The 16,197-nt window shown below is 40.0% G+C and overlaps 1 protein-coding gene across 12 annotated transcripts in view; it reads left to right on the forward strand.

Annotated features, from left to right (window-relative positions):
• Positions 1 to 16,197, forward strand: part of Reck (Reversion-inducing-cysteine-rich protein with kazal motifs) — a 115,452-nt gene that overhangs the window by 45,628 nt on the left and 53,627 nt on the right. For all 12 annotated transcript variants that reach the window (XM_067789303.1, XM_067789299.1, XM_067789310.1 and 9 more), the window contains exon 3: positions 12,131 to 12,186. In XM_067789303.1, the coding sequence (XP_067645404.1) occupies positions 12,131 to 12,186 (56 nt within the window). The remainder of the gene's footprint in view (positions 1 to 12,130; positions 12,187 to 16,197) is intronic.

A 16,197-nucleotide genomic window follows, 5' to 3' on the forward strand; every position in this document is an offset into this window, starting at 1 on the left:
TGGTTGTACATATCCTTTTAGTACTCAATAGGTTCAGACGAGTTTTATGGCATCAAAACGGCTTTTCATTTCAACCTTTATACCTACTTACCTACCATTTACCCTAGCAAGGTCGCATTCTTGTTTTACAATATCTGGCGATTGAGGTCAGCTTGTCGTTGGCGGGTAGGAGATGAAAAAATAATTGTCAGGCGTTACCCGGTATTCTTACAAATTCAGTTGTTGTGTTGTATATTGTCGGATCACACCACAGTCTTTCGGCTATTTCCCTTAATTCATCGGCAAGGTGCCTGCTCACTTAACTGAAACGGATTGTTAGGGTTAGTCGCTCTCGAAATTAAGCTAGCTTGAGAACCGTAACTAACATAACCTGCAGTCGGATAAACAAAGCCATTGGTGTAGGAGTTGGTGGTATCCGCGTAGTTAAAGACCGCTAAAAAGAGTGCTATGATTATTTTATGTTACACGTTATCGTTTATATTTAGTTAGCGAAAGGTAAAGTTGAAACTAGAAGGAATCTGTCAACGAAACGATATTGAAGTCCATGCTTTGTACGCGTCAGCCTTTTCAGTGCACCTAAAACATTTGCGAGACGGAGAAGTTTCCGACCAACGGAGAGCTATTGTATGAAATCATTTATCATATCACAAGTAGGTATTACCTTTGCGTCGGGTATTTTAACTTCTGGCTTCTTGATGCTGTTATCAAGTGATTACTAAACAAATGACATTAAAGGCTCCGAGTAGATTAAAGCTCCCTTATCTGAGTTTATTTTGGAAGCATTGGTGAATATTTGTATGACCTTATCCTCTCCTCCTATTATATTTACTTAGAAGGATGATAGTATCGTATTTTAAGCTTACGTTTGTGAGAATCGATGTTGATGGTCCTTTGCCGGATCCGATACGTTCCAGAAACAAGCACCATTAAGGTACTAGCCCGACTATCTCGGGAACGATTTAATATGGCCACATTTAACTTTCTTGGTCATAATATAGTCAGCTTGGGTTTTAAACATCAAGACCCACGATAGATGCAATACAAACAGTTGTCAATATAGCCCTGGAAGCCAAAACCGGAGGTCAAATAAAAGGAAGCTCTGTGCACTGATTAATTTGGATATAAGAAATGCTTTTAGCACCGCGAACTGGATGCAAATAATGACAGAGCTACGAAACTTTGGCACTTCTCTTTAATAAGGATGAGGGACCAGAAGTCGAAACGAAATTGATGCATGCTGAAAGGGAGCGCAAAGAAATGCGCATACGAAGTAGTGGCGACTAAATCGCTTTTCTCCCCCGTGACGTTATGCCTAACGGCGGTCCCACGGGGTGCGGACACATGAACAGGATTAGCCTGGTTTCATTGGGTAATGCGCTACCCCGAAGACCAATAAAAAAAGGACCAGAAGTCACAACATCACCGGCGTTGTCCCTCAGGAATCTGTTCTAGGACCAACTCTATGGAATGCAATGCATTATGATGTACTACAAATTGACCTTCTCGCTCAGGCTACCACTAAGCCTCTGTATCCTTTTTGCTTCTTTTGAACGAAAATGAGTACAGAATAGAACCATATAAGTATGTATTATTTCTCAGCCTTATAACACTATTAACCAAAACAAAGCAAACAACAACAGCGTTTCAAGTGAACAGCTGGGTACATAACGTTCGGTTTCACCCGAACTTAGGTTTGCTTACTTGTTATTTATTTGTTTTTCTTAGTATTTCCTTGATTTGCTAATTCTTGCAGTTGATTTACGTTGTGCATTCATTAAATTTGCGTATATCATGGTGTCTCCATACTGGCGCGACCATAATGCTCTTGTTATTCCTTCAATTTAAATTTCAACTTCAACTCCATTCACGAATTCCCCAAACAGCTGCTAATGCCTCAAAACAAGAAGCGGTGGCCTTCTACTCTACACGCTTATGTACTTCTAAATCATGTCCAATCATCCAGTTCTTCTACTCATAATCATACAGTACAGACTTTCTGATGTCGCTGGAGTCTAATGTCGTCATGGCGTACTGCTCGTGCTTTCCCTTTCCTTTGCCGTTTATATGTTCTGCAATTGGATCAACGGCGTCCATGCATTTTGCATAAAATTTTCCCATGTGATTAATGTCAGGCAATTCGCAATTTTTAATTTATTTTCATTTCATTTAATTTTTTTGCCTTTTACATTCATTACTTCTACAGAGTTTCGCGTACAACTTCGTTGCTGTGGATCGTGCAAAACTTAAGCACATATGTTAATCTTTGTTATGAGGAGCGCATACGAGTACGAGTACTTAATTTAATCTTGCGTACAAATGTCACCAGCGAGTCAGTTAGTCGTACAAATAAACAGCATATTCAATGGCCTCAACAAGATCAGTGGTGCTACAATCGTTTTGTCTGTTGCTGTAGTTATTTGCCTGCGATCATTTTTGATCACTAAAGTTTTGTGTCTGTTCAACGGTAGAAGTTTTTATACTCAGTTGAGCAGAGCTCACAAAGTATATTAACTTTGATTGGATAACGGTTGGTTGTACAGGAATGAAGGAATCGAGATATATATAGACTTCCATATATCAAAATCATCAGGATCGAAAAAAAAATTGGATTGAGCCATGTCCGTCCGTCCGTCCGTCCGTTAACACGATAACTTGAGTAAATTTTGAGGTATCTTGATGAAATTTGGTACGCAGGTTCCTGAGCAATCATCTCAGATCTCTATTTAAAATGAACGATATCGGACCATAACCACGCCCACTTTTTCGATATCGAAAATTTCGAAAACCAGAAAAAGTGCGATAATTCATTACTAAAGACGGATAAAGCGATGAAACTTGGTAGGTGAGTCTTATGACGCAGAATAGAAAATTAGTAAAATTTTGGACAATGGGCGTGGCACCGCCCACTTTTAAAAGAAGGTAATTTAAAAGTTTTGCAAGCTGTAATTTGGCAGTCGTTGAAGATATCATGATGAAATTTGGCAGAAACGTTACCCCTTTACGCCCACTTTTAAAAAAAAATTTTTCAAAGTCATTTTTTAACAAAAAATTTAATATCTTTACAGTATATAAGTAAATTATGTCAACATTCAACTCCAGTAATGATATGGTGCAACCAAATACAAAAATAAAAGAAAATTTCAAAATTGGCGTGGCTCCGCCCTTTTTCATTTAATTTGTCTAGGATACTTTTAATGCCATAAGTCGAACAAAAATTGACCAATCCTTGTGAAATTTGGTAGGGGTTTAGATTCTGGGACGATAACTTATTTCTGTGAAAAAGGGCGAAATCGGTTGAAGCCAAACCCAGTTTTTATACACAAACCACCGTCTGTCCTTCCCCTCGGCCGTTAACACGATAACTTGAGCAAAAATCGATATATCTTTACTAAACTCAGTTCACGTACTTATCTGAACTCATTTTGTATTGGTATAAAAAATTGACGAAATTCGACTTTGACCACGCCCATTTTTTCGATATCGAAAATTACAGCAAATAAAAAAAATGCCATAATTCTATACCAAATACGAAAAAAGGGATGAAACGTGGTAATTGGATTGGTTTATTGACGCAAAATATAACTTTAGAAAAAAACTTTGTAAAATGTGTGCGACACCTACCATATTAAGTAGAAGAAAATCAAAAAATTGTGCAAGGCGAAATCAAAAGCCCTTGGAATCTTGGCAGGAATACTGCTCGTGGTATTACATATATAAATAAATTAGCGGTACCCGACAGATGATGTTCTGGGTCAAATTGGTCTACATTTTGGTCAATATCTCGAAAACGCCTTCACATATACAACTACCACCACTCCCTTTTAAAACCCTCATGAATAACTTTATTTATACCCATATCGTACAAACAAATTCTAAAATCACCCCTGGTCCACCTTTATGGCGATATCTCGAAAAGGCGTCCACCCATAGAACTAAGGCCCACTCCCTTTTAAAATACTCATTAACACCTTTTATTTGATACCCATATCGTACAAACAAATTCTAGAGTTACCCCTGGTCCACCTTTATGGCGATATCTCGAAAAGGCGTCCACCTATAGAACTAAGGCCCACTCCCTTTTAAAATACTCATTAACACCTTTTATTTGATACCCATATCGTACAAACGCATTCTAGAGTCACCCCTGGTCCACCTTTATGCCGATATCTCAAAAAGGCGACCACCTATACATCTACTACCACTCCCTTTTAAAACCCTCATTAATACCTTTAATTTGATACCCATATCGTACAAACTCATTCTGGAGTCACCCCTGGTCCACCTTCATAGCGATATATCGAAAAGGCGTCCACCTATAGAACTAAGGCCCACTCCCTTTTAAAATACTCAATAACTCCTTTCAATTGATACCCATATCGTCCAAACAAATTCTAGAGTCAGCCCTGGTCCTCCTTTATGGTGATATCCCTAAATGTCGTCCACCTATAGAACTATGGCCCACTCCCTCATAAAATACTCTTTAATACCTTTCATTTGATACACATGTCATTCAAACACATTCCAGGGTTACCCTCGGTTCATTTTCCTTCATGGTTATTTTCCCTTATGTTGTCACCATAGGTAGGTAGGTTGAACTGGCCGGTCCATGAGGACCTCACATAGACTGATTGAGTCCGTAGTGTTACCAGAAGTTTGTTTTAACGACCAAACTGAAAAACCCTATCAAAAACCAGTACCTATGTTATAAAATAACTCCGTACTCTTGGCAAATACTAGAAGCTTCCTAGGACTTAAGCCACTTGCTGCTTCTAGATCTGACAGCTGTATCACTCCTAATAGCTGGAGTCTTAGCCTGGCAAGTGCAGGGCACGAGCACAGAACGTGCTCGATCGTTTCCTCCTCCAACCCGCACTTCCTACACCTGCTATCACTGACCAAGCCTAATTTAAAGGCATGCGACGCCAGAAGGCAGTGTCCAGTCAGAATACCCGTCATGAGTCTACAGTCCTCTCTTTTTAATGATAGAAGCAACTGTGTTAGTCTAAGGTTGTAAGACCTACACATAATCTTCGACACTTTACAGCCCCGCGCTTGAACCCACGCCTTTTCTGCTTGGTCGATCATGTGCACCTCTCGCATTCGCTTAATCTCGCCCAATCTAATTGGGACGTCTACGGAGCAAGCTTCAAGGCATGCGCCCTTTTTAGCTAATTCGTCCGCTTTTTCATTCCCATCTATTCCCATATGCCCTGGGACCCAATATAGATGTATGCTTCTCCCTGTCCCGATTCTCTCCAGAGACTGCTTACACTCTAACACGCATTTAGATGCTGTGCTATGCGAGATTATTGCCTTAATTGCTGCTTGACTGTCAATATAAAAGTTAACACGGTTGCAGCTTAAGCTATTCTCTTCCAGGGTTTCTACTGCTTTGGTTACGGCTAATATTTCCGCTTGGAAAACGCTACAGTAATCCGGCAGCCTGTAGGATCTGCTTAATTCCGGATCAGCGCAGTATACCGCAGACCCTACACTATCGCCTCGTCCGCCATTTGCGCACCCTTGCGCCAACCGTCCACCTCTATTGTGGCCTTAAGATCTCCCTCAAAGTGCAGGTAGGGAATCATGTAGTCTGTTCGTCTTGTGACTGAGGACGCTATACTACTATGGCCATATGGTCGGCGCTCAAGCTGCCCCGAAGAGCCTGGTTGCGGTTGTCACCATAGCTCTCAACTGATTATGTTTTGTTCGGTTGCACCCGAACTTGACCTTCCTTACTTGTTTTACTTACAAATGTACCACTATAAGCATCTTCTGTCTCTCAAAAGTGATCTCAACAACCGATCGTGCCTTGTCCAGATGTCTTTACTGTTGCTGCCAAGTGCCACTTGATAGTGTGAATGGTGACACTACATCAGTGTTTCACAGTTTGAGGGTGTTGTTTTTATTTTGACACTTCTTTTTTTTAATTTTCCATAAGCACTTCGAAACAAGCCTTTAATGAGTATCAGGAAAAGGGCTTAGTAAAAAATGAAGTTAATTTGCTTGAAATTGTCGAAAATTAATTACAGTCAGAAAGAAAAGAAAACGATGAAATATTGCAGGTTGAATGGAAGTCATAAGTATTAAGACCAGGAAACACGTAAATCCGATGAATGAGGGAAGGAATATATAGGGATGCATACGATATTCAAGCCTGAAATGATAAACAGTAGGATAGAGTAGAAAATAATAACATATGTGCGAAAAGGGGATGAGATAGTTTAAAATAGTCCTACTCCGGCAGCATCAATACTCCATAAAGTCCTAGTCAGAAAAAAAAGGAGATAAAATTAGCATTAACACTTCGGGATGTACGCACGTACTGAGAAGAAAGGATAAAGCTCTATTAGTAGCCAATTTTCCGGATGTCCCTCACACAAGAACTCATGATCCGTAATAAGAACATAATACTAATTTCTTCGGTTGCAGACTCGCCAAGAACCTCTTCTATGCGGATTTGGTGAAGTAGATGGTATAAATCTTTGAGCTGTATGTTTCTCCGCGTACTAGCGGCATATATTCGGCCTGTCTGCAAAAGAGAAAGGATATTATTGCATATCTAGCGAGTATCAGGAGGGAAAACCAGGCGAAAGTGATTTTTGTACCAAAAGTAGGTAAAAAATACTTGTCCTTGTCAATTCATTCAGTCTAACATCCTTTATACTAATAGCAATGGGAAATATAGTAAACGACTAGATTGGATTGAATACTCTGAGGGAAATGCTGCGGCATCATGCCTGGTTGGTTGGTTGGTTGGAGTGGCGAGTCCCAATTGACTCCAATTAGCGCTCATGCGCCGTTTTCATACCACAAACTCGTGAGTTAACCAATGAAAGGGTGTGTAAGAAGACTAATAAATATTTTCGCACGCTTCAGGGAAAACCCGTCCCCCTATATCCATTCCGTGGAGTTTATAAATTTGAGAAGCTCTCCCGGCCTAACATCCTTGAGTTCTGGGAGGCTTTCGAAAAGGGCTTTCCAAGAAACTTTATTCTGCTTCGACAGTGTGCTGGGCATTCGCACAGCGGATGCTCAACCGTCTCCACCGCCTCCGGACGCTTGCAGCTGCGACAGGAGGTATTGTGTTCCAGTCCCATCCGTGCCGCATGTACCCCAATTGTCCAATGCCACGTGAGCACCGCAATTACTCTGGATATATCTCTTCTGTTCATCTTAAGTGCATCATGCCTACAGTGGAATCATCTTGGGGTCCAAACTGTTGCGAAGGAGGCGAATCGCAGAGAAATCCTGTGGATTTATGATAGTGTGGAAATGATATCAAAAGTGGCACAGCCGATGGCGAGGTTGACACTCACAAAACTACAAGGACTGGCATGTCCTTGCATTACAGGAGTGATCCCAGCCGATGCAAAGAGGTACTGTTACAGCTGCCTCTGATGCACTTAGTCCAGATATACCCTCAAACGCTTCCTAGAGCGTCGGAAATTTTATTTTTATTTCATATTTGTTAAGAAATTTGCATGAGAGAGCCGACAGGACTTCGTAAGGTATTTGTTCACACGAGATTGTTAATTAAAAAGAAAAAAACGCTTTATAGGTGATTTACATGGAGCAGGTTTCGAACCCACGTTTTCCGTCATCATACTTTAGTGATTTACCCAACTAGTGGTGACAAGATACTTCTGTATCTATAACGGCCCCGCCACAGTCGCGTACATGCATAATAAAAGCTTAGATTCATACTTTGTTATTGATGGACCCGGTGATGGTCTTACTAGGACAAATACCTTACCCAGTTCCTAACCCGGGCATGAATGTTTCAAGTAGTATCTCCACCGTTTTAAACACGAGGATAATAACATATCCCACTATTGTGGAGGTGAAGCAGGAAAAAATTTTTATCATCTATTTTTTGTTTGCCCAAGGTGACACAACTATACATGAAGACTGCGTAGCATATTTTCGAAAGATTACATTCCTGAGGCTTTTGTGGGGGATATGCACGAAAGTAAGGCAAAATAGACAGGAGCGTACGACGTCATCGCTGACATCATTCAGTGGCTAAGAAGCTTGGAAAGGCTGCGCCACGGCAGCGGTTACCAGGCAACATAAAGGAAATATAAGACGCGAATCGCAATCACGGCCTTTACTACCGCGGAATACGCAAAGATGAAATCAAATAGAAAATGCGGAGGTATGAATTGAAGGCACAGCTCTCCAACCGTACCAACCGCAGAAGAAGCAATCAAGATATGATATAGTATAGGCTGATATAAACACTACGAAATGATTCAGTCTATGTGAGGTCCTCATGAACCGGCTCGTTCAACCTAAAGGCTGATATACGGATTGGTCACAAGATTTCTCCAACTATAACAATTACTCCAAATATAGTGATCATTTGAGCACGCATTGGTGACACGGCCTCTTCAACCGGGGCAACTAGTGACATCTGAGGTGTTACCCTTGCAATGTACAAACACCGTAAGTTCTAGGCAGGTACTCGTACGTACATATATTAATACATAACTACGGCTACATACGGGAAGCGTTTCATTGTCTTTTGCCTGTTTAAGCACAAATGTAGTTAGCAAGGGTGGGTATAAACCCGCGAATACGTATACGGGTTTCAGCCCCTGTTTATCCAATGCCGTGTCACTGAGAAAGTACTGCAACAATGACCGCAACGGACGTAGAGCCAAGTGCTCAACCTACTTGTCCACGGAGTAGTTGACGGTATTATCGGGGAAAAAGAACTTAGACGGTAAGAGTTTTACGGCTGGTTAACGTCCCACACTTACTTTGAGGTTTTCGAAAAAAACTGGGACATTTTTCTGAGTTTCACTTCTTCATTAGCTAGCTTTTCGGGAGCTGAGCCCTAAACTCGAGTACACTTGCATTCATACTGGTGTTGAAACAGATGCCGCTATTCACACAGCCATTTAAATGGCCCGCTGCTCGCTGAATTCTACGGGGCAAGGATTGTAATTCCAAGGGTTAGGTTAGAGTGGCCAGCGGTGCGAGCACCAGTGCACTTAGGCCCATAAAGGTCCCGTTGTGATACCACAGATTTCTTCCTCTTGTGCCAAAGCACAGGATAATCGCTTGACAATTTCTATATCCTCTTCATCTTTGCAGCTCCTGCAGTAATCATTATAGGGAACACCCAGCCGTTGTGCATGCCTGCCGATTGTTATGTGGCCGGTTATAAGTCTAAACACCAGAGATACATATGTCCCCCCTTCCAAGAAGAAGCAGACTTCTCGTGCATCTCGCGTCCCATTCAGGTCACACGAGCTTAGTGTGGTAGCAGGATTCAAGATTGCTCCATCGCACACCCGCTTCCCTACGGAAACCCCCTTTCAAGGTGAGCTTACAGGTAGCAAGCGCCATGATCGATCCCTTCCAGGACGACGAAAGCAAAACGGATATGCCTCCTTTTGCAAATTCGTCAGCCATGTCATTGCCCGATATATCTGAGTGTCCAGGCGCCCATACCAGACTAAGGGAAGTTTGCTCAGCGATTTCGTTAAGAGATTTGCGGCACTTCTCTATGTCCTGGACTTACATGAGACCCATCCAAGCGCTTTTAGTGTAGCCTGGCTGATTCCAAAAGTGCTTCCAAAAAACTACGAAAAGCGTTTATGCCGTTCCACCAACAATACGCTTCAGCAAGGCCGATACTTAAGCTACTCACATCAACGATTGCTTACTTGACAACCACTCCTCGTACGCCACTATCGTGCGCTAAATAAATTATTTGAAATGTCAAAAAATGAAAGATTACACAGCCATTAAACTGATATTTGCATTTCCAGCTTTTCGTTTATCCTATATTTATGTCATTGGGTTTTTTTTTTCATTTGCCAACAATTTATCAAACGCACTTGCAATGCGTTATATTTTATTATACCAAACATTTTTATACTCAGCTGAGCAGAGCTCACAGAGTATATTAACTTTGTTCGCATAACGGTAATCCGTAACGGCATAAACTAATCGAGATAGATATAGATTTATATATATCAAAATGATCTGGGCGAAAAAAGAAATTTATTTAGCCATGTCCATCCGTCCGTCCGTCCGTAAACACGATAACTTGAGTAAATTTTGAGGTATCTTAATGAGATTTGGTATGTAGGTTCCTGGGCACTCATCTCAGATCGCTATTTAAAATGAACGAAATCGGACTATAACCACGCCCACTTTTTCGATATCGAAAATTTCGAAAAACCGAAAAAGTGCGATAATGCATTACCAAAGATGGATAAAGCGATGAAACTTGGTAGGTGGGTTGACCTTATAACGTAGAATGGAAAATAAGTAAAATTTTGGACAATGGGCGTGGCACCGCCCACTTTTAAAAGAAGGTAATTTTTAAGTTTTGCAAGCTGTAATTTGGCAGTCGTTGAAGATATCATGATGAAATTTGGCAAGAGTGTTACTCCTATTCCTATATGTGAGCCAAATAAAAATTAGCAAAATCGGATGACGAACACACCCACTTTTTAAAAAAAAATTTTTTAAAAGTCAAATTGTTTTTGTTTTTATCGGCCTATTGATAAATCATTCAAAGTTCGAATCGAGCTCAAGGCCAGAACAATAATTTTTTTCTAATGATAATTATTGTTAGTTTTTAATTTTTCTAAATTTGAAAAATTGTATTTTGTTTTTGGAATAGTAAGTAGAAAATTTTTCAGAGAACCTGCCATAGCTGCGCAGATAGATCCATTTCGAAGGGTGCTAAGCCTTCATCATCAGTACGCTTATGGCAGGTTGTCTGAAAAATTTTCTACTTACTATTCCAAAAACAAAATACAATTTTTCAAATTTAGAAAAATTAAAAAATAACAATAATTATCATTAGACAAAAATTATTGTTCTGGCCTTGAGCTCGATTCGAACCTTAAAAGTCAAATTTTAACAAAAAAATTAATATCTTTACAGTATATATGTAAGTAAATTATGTCAACATTCAACTCCAGTAATAATGTGGTGCAACAAAATACAAAAATAAAAGAAAATTTCGAAATGGGCGTTGCTCCGCCTTTTTAAATTTAATTTGCCTAGAATACTTTTAATGCCATAAGTCGAACAAAAATTTACCAATCCTTGTGAAATTTGGTAGGGGCATATATTCTATGACGATAACTGTTTTCTGTGAAAATGGGCGAAATCGGTTGAAGCCACATCCAGTTTTTATACACAGTCGTCCGTCTGTCCTTCCGTTCGGCCGTTAACACGATAAAAATAAAATAAATTTAAGGCGCGATAACCTCCGAAGAGATCTAAGGCCGAGCTTCTCTTCCAATTTGCGTCGTGCTCCTCTTGATTTTCCCTACAAATTGGCCGGACGGGACCTACATGTTTTATGCCGACTCCGAACGGCATCTGCAAGGCAGATGAGTTTTCACTGAGAGCTTTTCATGGCAGAAATACACCCGGAGCGCTTGCCAAACACTGCCGAGGGGCGACCCCGCTTAGAAAAATTTTCTTCTAATTGAAAAACCTTATTTCTAAAATTTTGATGTTGCTTTGCCCGGGAGTTGAACCCAGGGCATACGGTGTGATAGGCGGAGCACGCTACCATCACACCACGGTGGCCGCTTGAGCAAAAATCGATATATCTTTACTAAATTTAGTTCAGGTACTTATCTGAACTTACTTTATCTTGGTATAAAAAATGGCCGAAATCCGACTATGACCACGCCCACTGTTTCGATATCGAAAGTTACGAAAAATAAAAAAAAATGCCATAATTCTATACAAAGTATGAAAAAAAGGATGAAACATTGTAATTGGATTCGTTTATTGACGCAAAATATAACTTTAGAAAAAAACTTTGCAAAATGGGTGTGCACCTCAAGTAGTAGAATAAAATGAAAAAGTTCTGCAGGGCGAAATCAAAAGCCCTTGGAATCTTGGCAGGAATACTGTTCGTGGCATTACATATATAAATAAATTAGCGGTACCCGACAGATGATGTTCTGGGTCATTTTGTCCCCAAAGCTCTCAGCTGAGTATATAATGTTCGGTTACTCCCGAACTTAGCCTTTCTTACTTGTTTTTACTAAACATTACTCACTCACAAAAATTTTTTTGCTGATAATCTTTTTTACCATGTACTTACATATTTTATTTTCTCTTTCTCATTTCTCTCTTGCAGAAATTTACACTTGTTGCAGTGAAGTTTTCGGTTCATGTCGTACATCATGCGAAAATGTAAGTACATAAATTTTTTTAGTTTGTATGCGAGTGAAGGCGTCTGTGCTGGTTATACTACGGCGGATGCGTATCTGTCATGAGTTTTGACAGATAACGGTACTTGCTGTCATACCACATCGTTCAAACGTCAATGCACTAGTGGAACGTGTTGAAATGTGAATACATAGTTGATTCACAGTTTATATTTTTGAAAGCGATTTCGGTGATTCTAATGCGCTTTGTCGTGGCATAAGATAAATATAAGCTTACTATGGCCATAGGGATTTGCATGTTCCTAGGCAATACTTTCTTATAGTTGAAAGCAGGATGGGAGAAGTTGTATTGGTCTATCGTATCTTCGGTTGATCAATAAGTGAATGCTACGGGCAAGCGCTCCGAGTGTATTTCTGCCATGAAAAGCTTCTCAGTGCCTTGCAGATGCCGTTCGGAGTCGGCATAACACATGTACGTCCCGTCCCGCCGATTTGTAGGAAAAATTAAAAGGAGCACAACGCAAATTGGAAGAGAAGTTCGGCCTAGAATCTCTTCGGAGGTTATCCGCGCCTTATATTTATTTTTTTACTTTTCATTCGTTATTATTGGAAATGACATCTAAGATAATGGAGGGGTATATTCTATATTTGAGCGGCACCGGGTTGTACCTTGCCTTTGCCCGGCATCATAGCAGCTATGTATGCACGTTCGTTGTTTCAACTGGAAGTATTTATTATAAGATAAGCTACAGCTGATGTCATACTGGTTACTGATACTTGGCGCCCGAGCAGGCCTCATATCGCTGCGTGATTTCATATGGCATAGTACATTGAATAGAATAAACTAACTAATATCCCTTGGAAAGAACCTGATCCAGTGAGCCCCTTTATCAATATATTTTCAAAAATGTTAAACAAAGTATAAATAGTGGCTGTGGTTTGAGGCAAGAGAACACCTCAGCAGGGAACTACTACTACTCTAGCATTCACAACATTATCGTTCCAATTCTTAGAAGAGGGAATACAAGAAGTAAGTCTTCTATGCAACGTCAAGCTTCATCATGTGATACTTAATACTCAGTAGACGTGCAACGCGTTGACAAATATATCAAAAGATTTTATATAGGGCTGTTACAGAGTCCATAACCCTACCTCCACGACAGCTCCGTTCTAGTATGGCATCGACCCTTATAAACGATATATTTATGGTTATCTGTTCCTACTATCGAATCAAGTCAGACAATTGAACAAAATGTAGAACAACGATGAGTTTCCTATATTGTTAATGGGAGTGAAGAGTTTGTCAGTTTATTGGATCTGAACTCCACTTTTCCCTAGAAAGAGTATACCATGGCCTTCCAAGCTAAAGTGGTCACGAACTTGATGTATGTTGGGTAGGGTTTTGCGCCGCCTTCGGGCAACTTTCGTTTGGACACAAATCGGTTTCGACATTCTGCCATCTTCAGTGAAATTTTTCGTTCGAAATCTCTCATGCTCATACCTTTCCAGCGTAATGAATTTTCAGCTCCCAATATATGGTTTGATCCATTTCTATCCAACGCAAAATTCCACATTACATGCGACCTAACCCAATATTAATCCAAGTAACCAATAACTTTGCAAATTTTATTGTCGCTTCAACCCACTCGAAAAGAAAATAATAAAAATTGTATTCGTTCATGTGGGCCAACTATTAAACTCTAAGAAAAAGCATTAATGACTGACAAGTTTATTAAAATGTTATCCTTATCGTCATTGAACGCTGTCATTTAGACTTTGTGGGCATATTATCAAATACCAAATGGAAATTATGTGAAACTTGCATTTTTAAATTGCAATAACAACCCACACATGAAACGAAACACATATCCGCTAGTGATTCACGAACCGGGAACGGGGCACAGACAAGCGGGTTCTGTAAAGAACCATGGTTTCGGTTACTTTACTTAAAGAACTAAGTCAGGCATATCAAGAAAACAAAACATAGATCCATGAGATCCAATTACAGATCCAACGGAACGAGGAAGTGGTCACAGAACGTCTGCCCCATAAACCTCATCATTCTTCACGTTTGGCTTCTAGCTGAATGGGATGGTAGCACCTGGTTTATACTAGAAATATCTACAGTACTGCTTAAGCACAAACTATTGAGCTATTGCAGTGTCTTTCATTATAATTTTCCTGCTAAAAGTACTACTTCTATGTCCATTTACTCTGGCAGTCAGCGGGGACTAGCATTGCAGCGATATGCCTGGGAGCTTCTTTCACTCCTTAGAAGGACTAGACTTTGCTAAAATTTGAATCATTCTGCCTATCCATTGTGTTGAGAAAAGAACCAAATATTGTGAGGGTGCCTTCCGATATGCCTCCAGTATATCCCTTTAGGTATGATCGCTACGGTAGCATCCAAGAGGAGCTCACTAGCCCAGGTATTGAGATGAACGTAAGGAGACATCACAATTCGATTCTTACAGCTTACTTTTTGACCTTGGCATCCTACTAATTTCCTAATTATGATTTTAGGATTTTGTTACAACTGTCAAACTACACCAAATATGTATTTTAGCTGATGTTAAGGTGACCTCCGTTAAGCGAAAAAGTTGTGAGTCAGAGTTTTGCTGTCGAAAGTAACATATCCCTTGCCCTAAAGAGAGAAGTAAGATGGAGGTGGTACTTTCCATCGGGCAAAGGTGCTCAAAACACTCCCGTGGATAGGCATGCCTGAGGTAAGAGGCGACTTAAGCATTAAGAGGCGAAAGAAATTCAAGGGGTTGTGCAGCGAAACACTTTCAAGAGGTTTCCAGCGCAATTTATAGCTTCTCCAAAACAATTGCCAACCTCACCCACTCACAACGAAAGCTGTATATACATCAGTCGATGCTTTGGCGAACGCAAGTTCCTTAGGGAAGGAGGGGGTTGGATGACGTTGACGATTCAAGTCGTTTGCGAGTACCTCGGGCAAGTACCATAATGGTGCTATTTTCCATACCGGATTAATATTTGTCAAAGAACCATCAACATTGATAAAATTCCCAAAAACCTTCGTGGAGTGTCCATATAGCCACAAGAAGAAGATCAGCTCCGAAGGTTCGAGTTGTAAAACAATTATGCCCGCGGCAATTGTGCTAGTACCAGAAGGGGTGAGTATGAGAGCACACCGCATTCATATCCAACAAAGGACCGCCATATCTTTAACATTTGGAGGAGTTATTTTCGACTATAGCACCAAACAAAAAAAACAATTTGGAGGTGATACTTGAGACATGTGACTAAAACAAAACAACGCAAAAGAGGCTGTTACTTTAGGTGAGTTAGGGAGCTTAGAGATAGAAAACATTGATTACAAAGACGACAGGACTGGTTCCCGTATCAATCCTTCTTCTATTAGAGTTGTGTGGCTTATAATGTTAAAAATTTAGGCATCTGGTCCTCTTAAAACCGTATTAAACAGATCGGGTTTCTTAAACACCCGGAAGCGCACATCACTACCTTCCTGCATCTACCATAAGGTGTAATACCTTTTTTGCACTTTTCTTGTCACAAATTAGTATTTAGTGTTTTTGCATTAAAAATACAAACAATTTTGTGTAGGTGGTGTATTTCAAATTGTCAAGTTTTTTCTTCTTCTTCTACATATTAGTAGTGAACGTGGTCTATGCGCATGCGTGAATTTGCTATTATTTGGCTTCACTCTCTACTATAAAATTAAGAGGCTGGCCATGTGTAAATGCTAACGCCCATATTTGCTAAATAATTTGCTGTTGCTTAATTGACGTTTACGTGATAAAATAAATTCATGTTTTGTAATTAATAAAGTCATTCTAATGTTGCTTTTCCGCCTTTTTTTTGTTTTATATGCAAGTACAGCTATGTTCATATTAAGTGCATATTTAAAAGGTTTCTTATAATATTTGAAGTTGTTTTGGTTGTTGTTGTTATTATTGTTGAAGCTTACTAAGCACTCTTTGCATTAAATGCTGTGCTGTGGCTGCAAGAAATGGAATATGATGGAACAAATTTGTGTCCTCTGCTAGAT

Source organism: Eurosta solidaginis, chromosome 5 (assembly GCF_040869045.1).
Source record: "Eurosta solidaginis isolate ZX-2024a chromosome 5, ASM4086904v1, whole genome shotgun sequence".
In the NCBI taxonomy this organism is placed as follows: domain Eukaryota; kingdom Metazoa; phylum Arthropoda; class Insecta; order Diptera; family Tephritidae; genus Eurosta; species Eurosta solidaginis.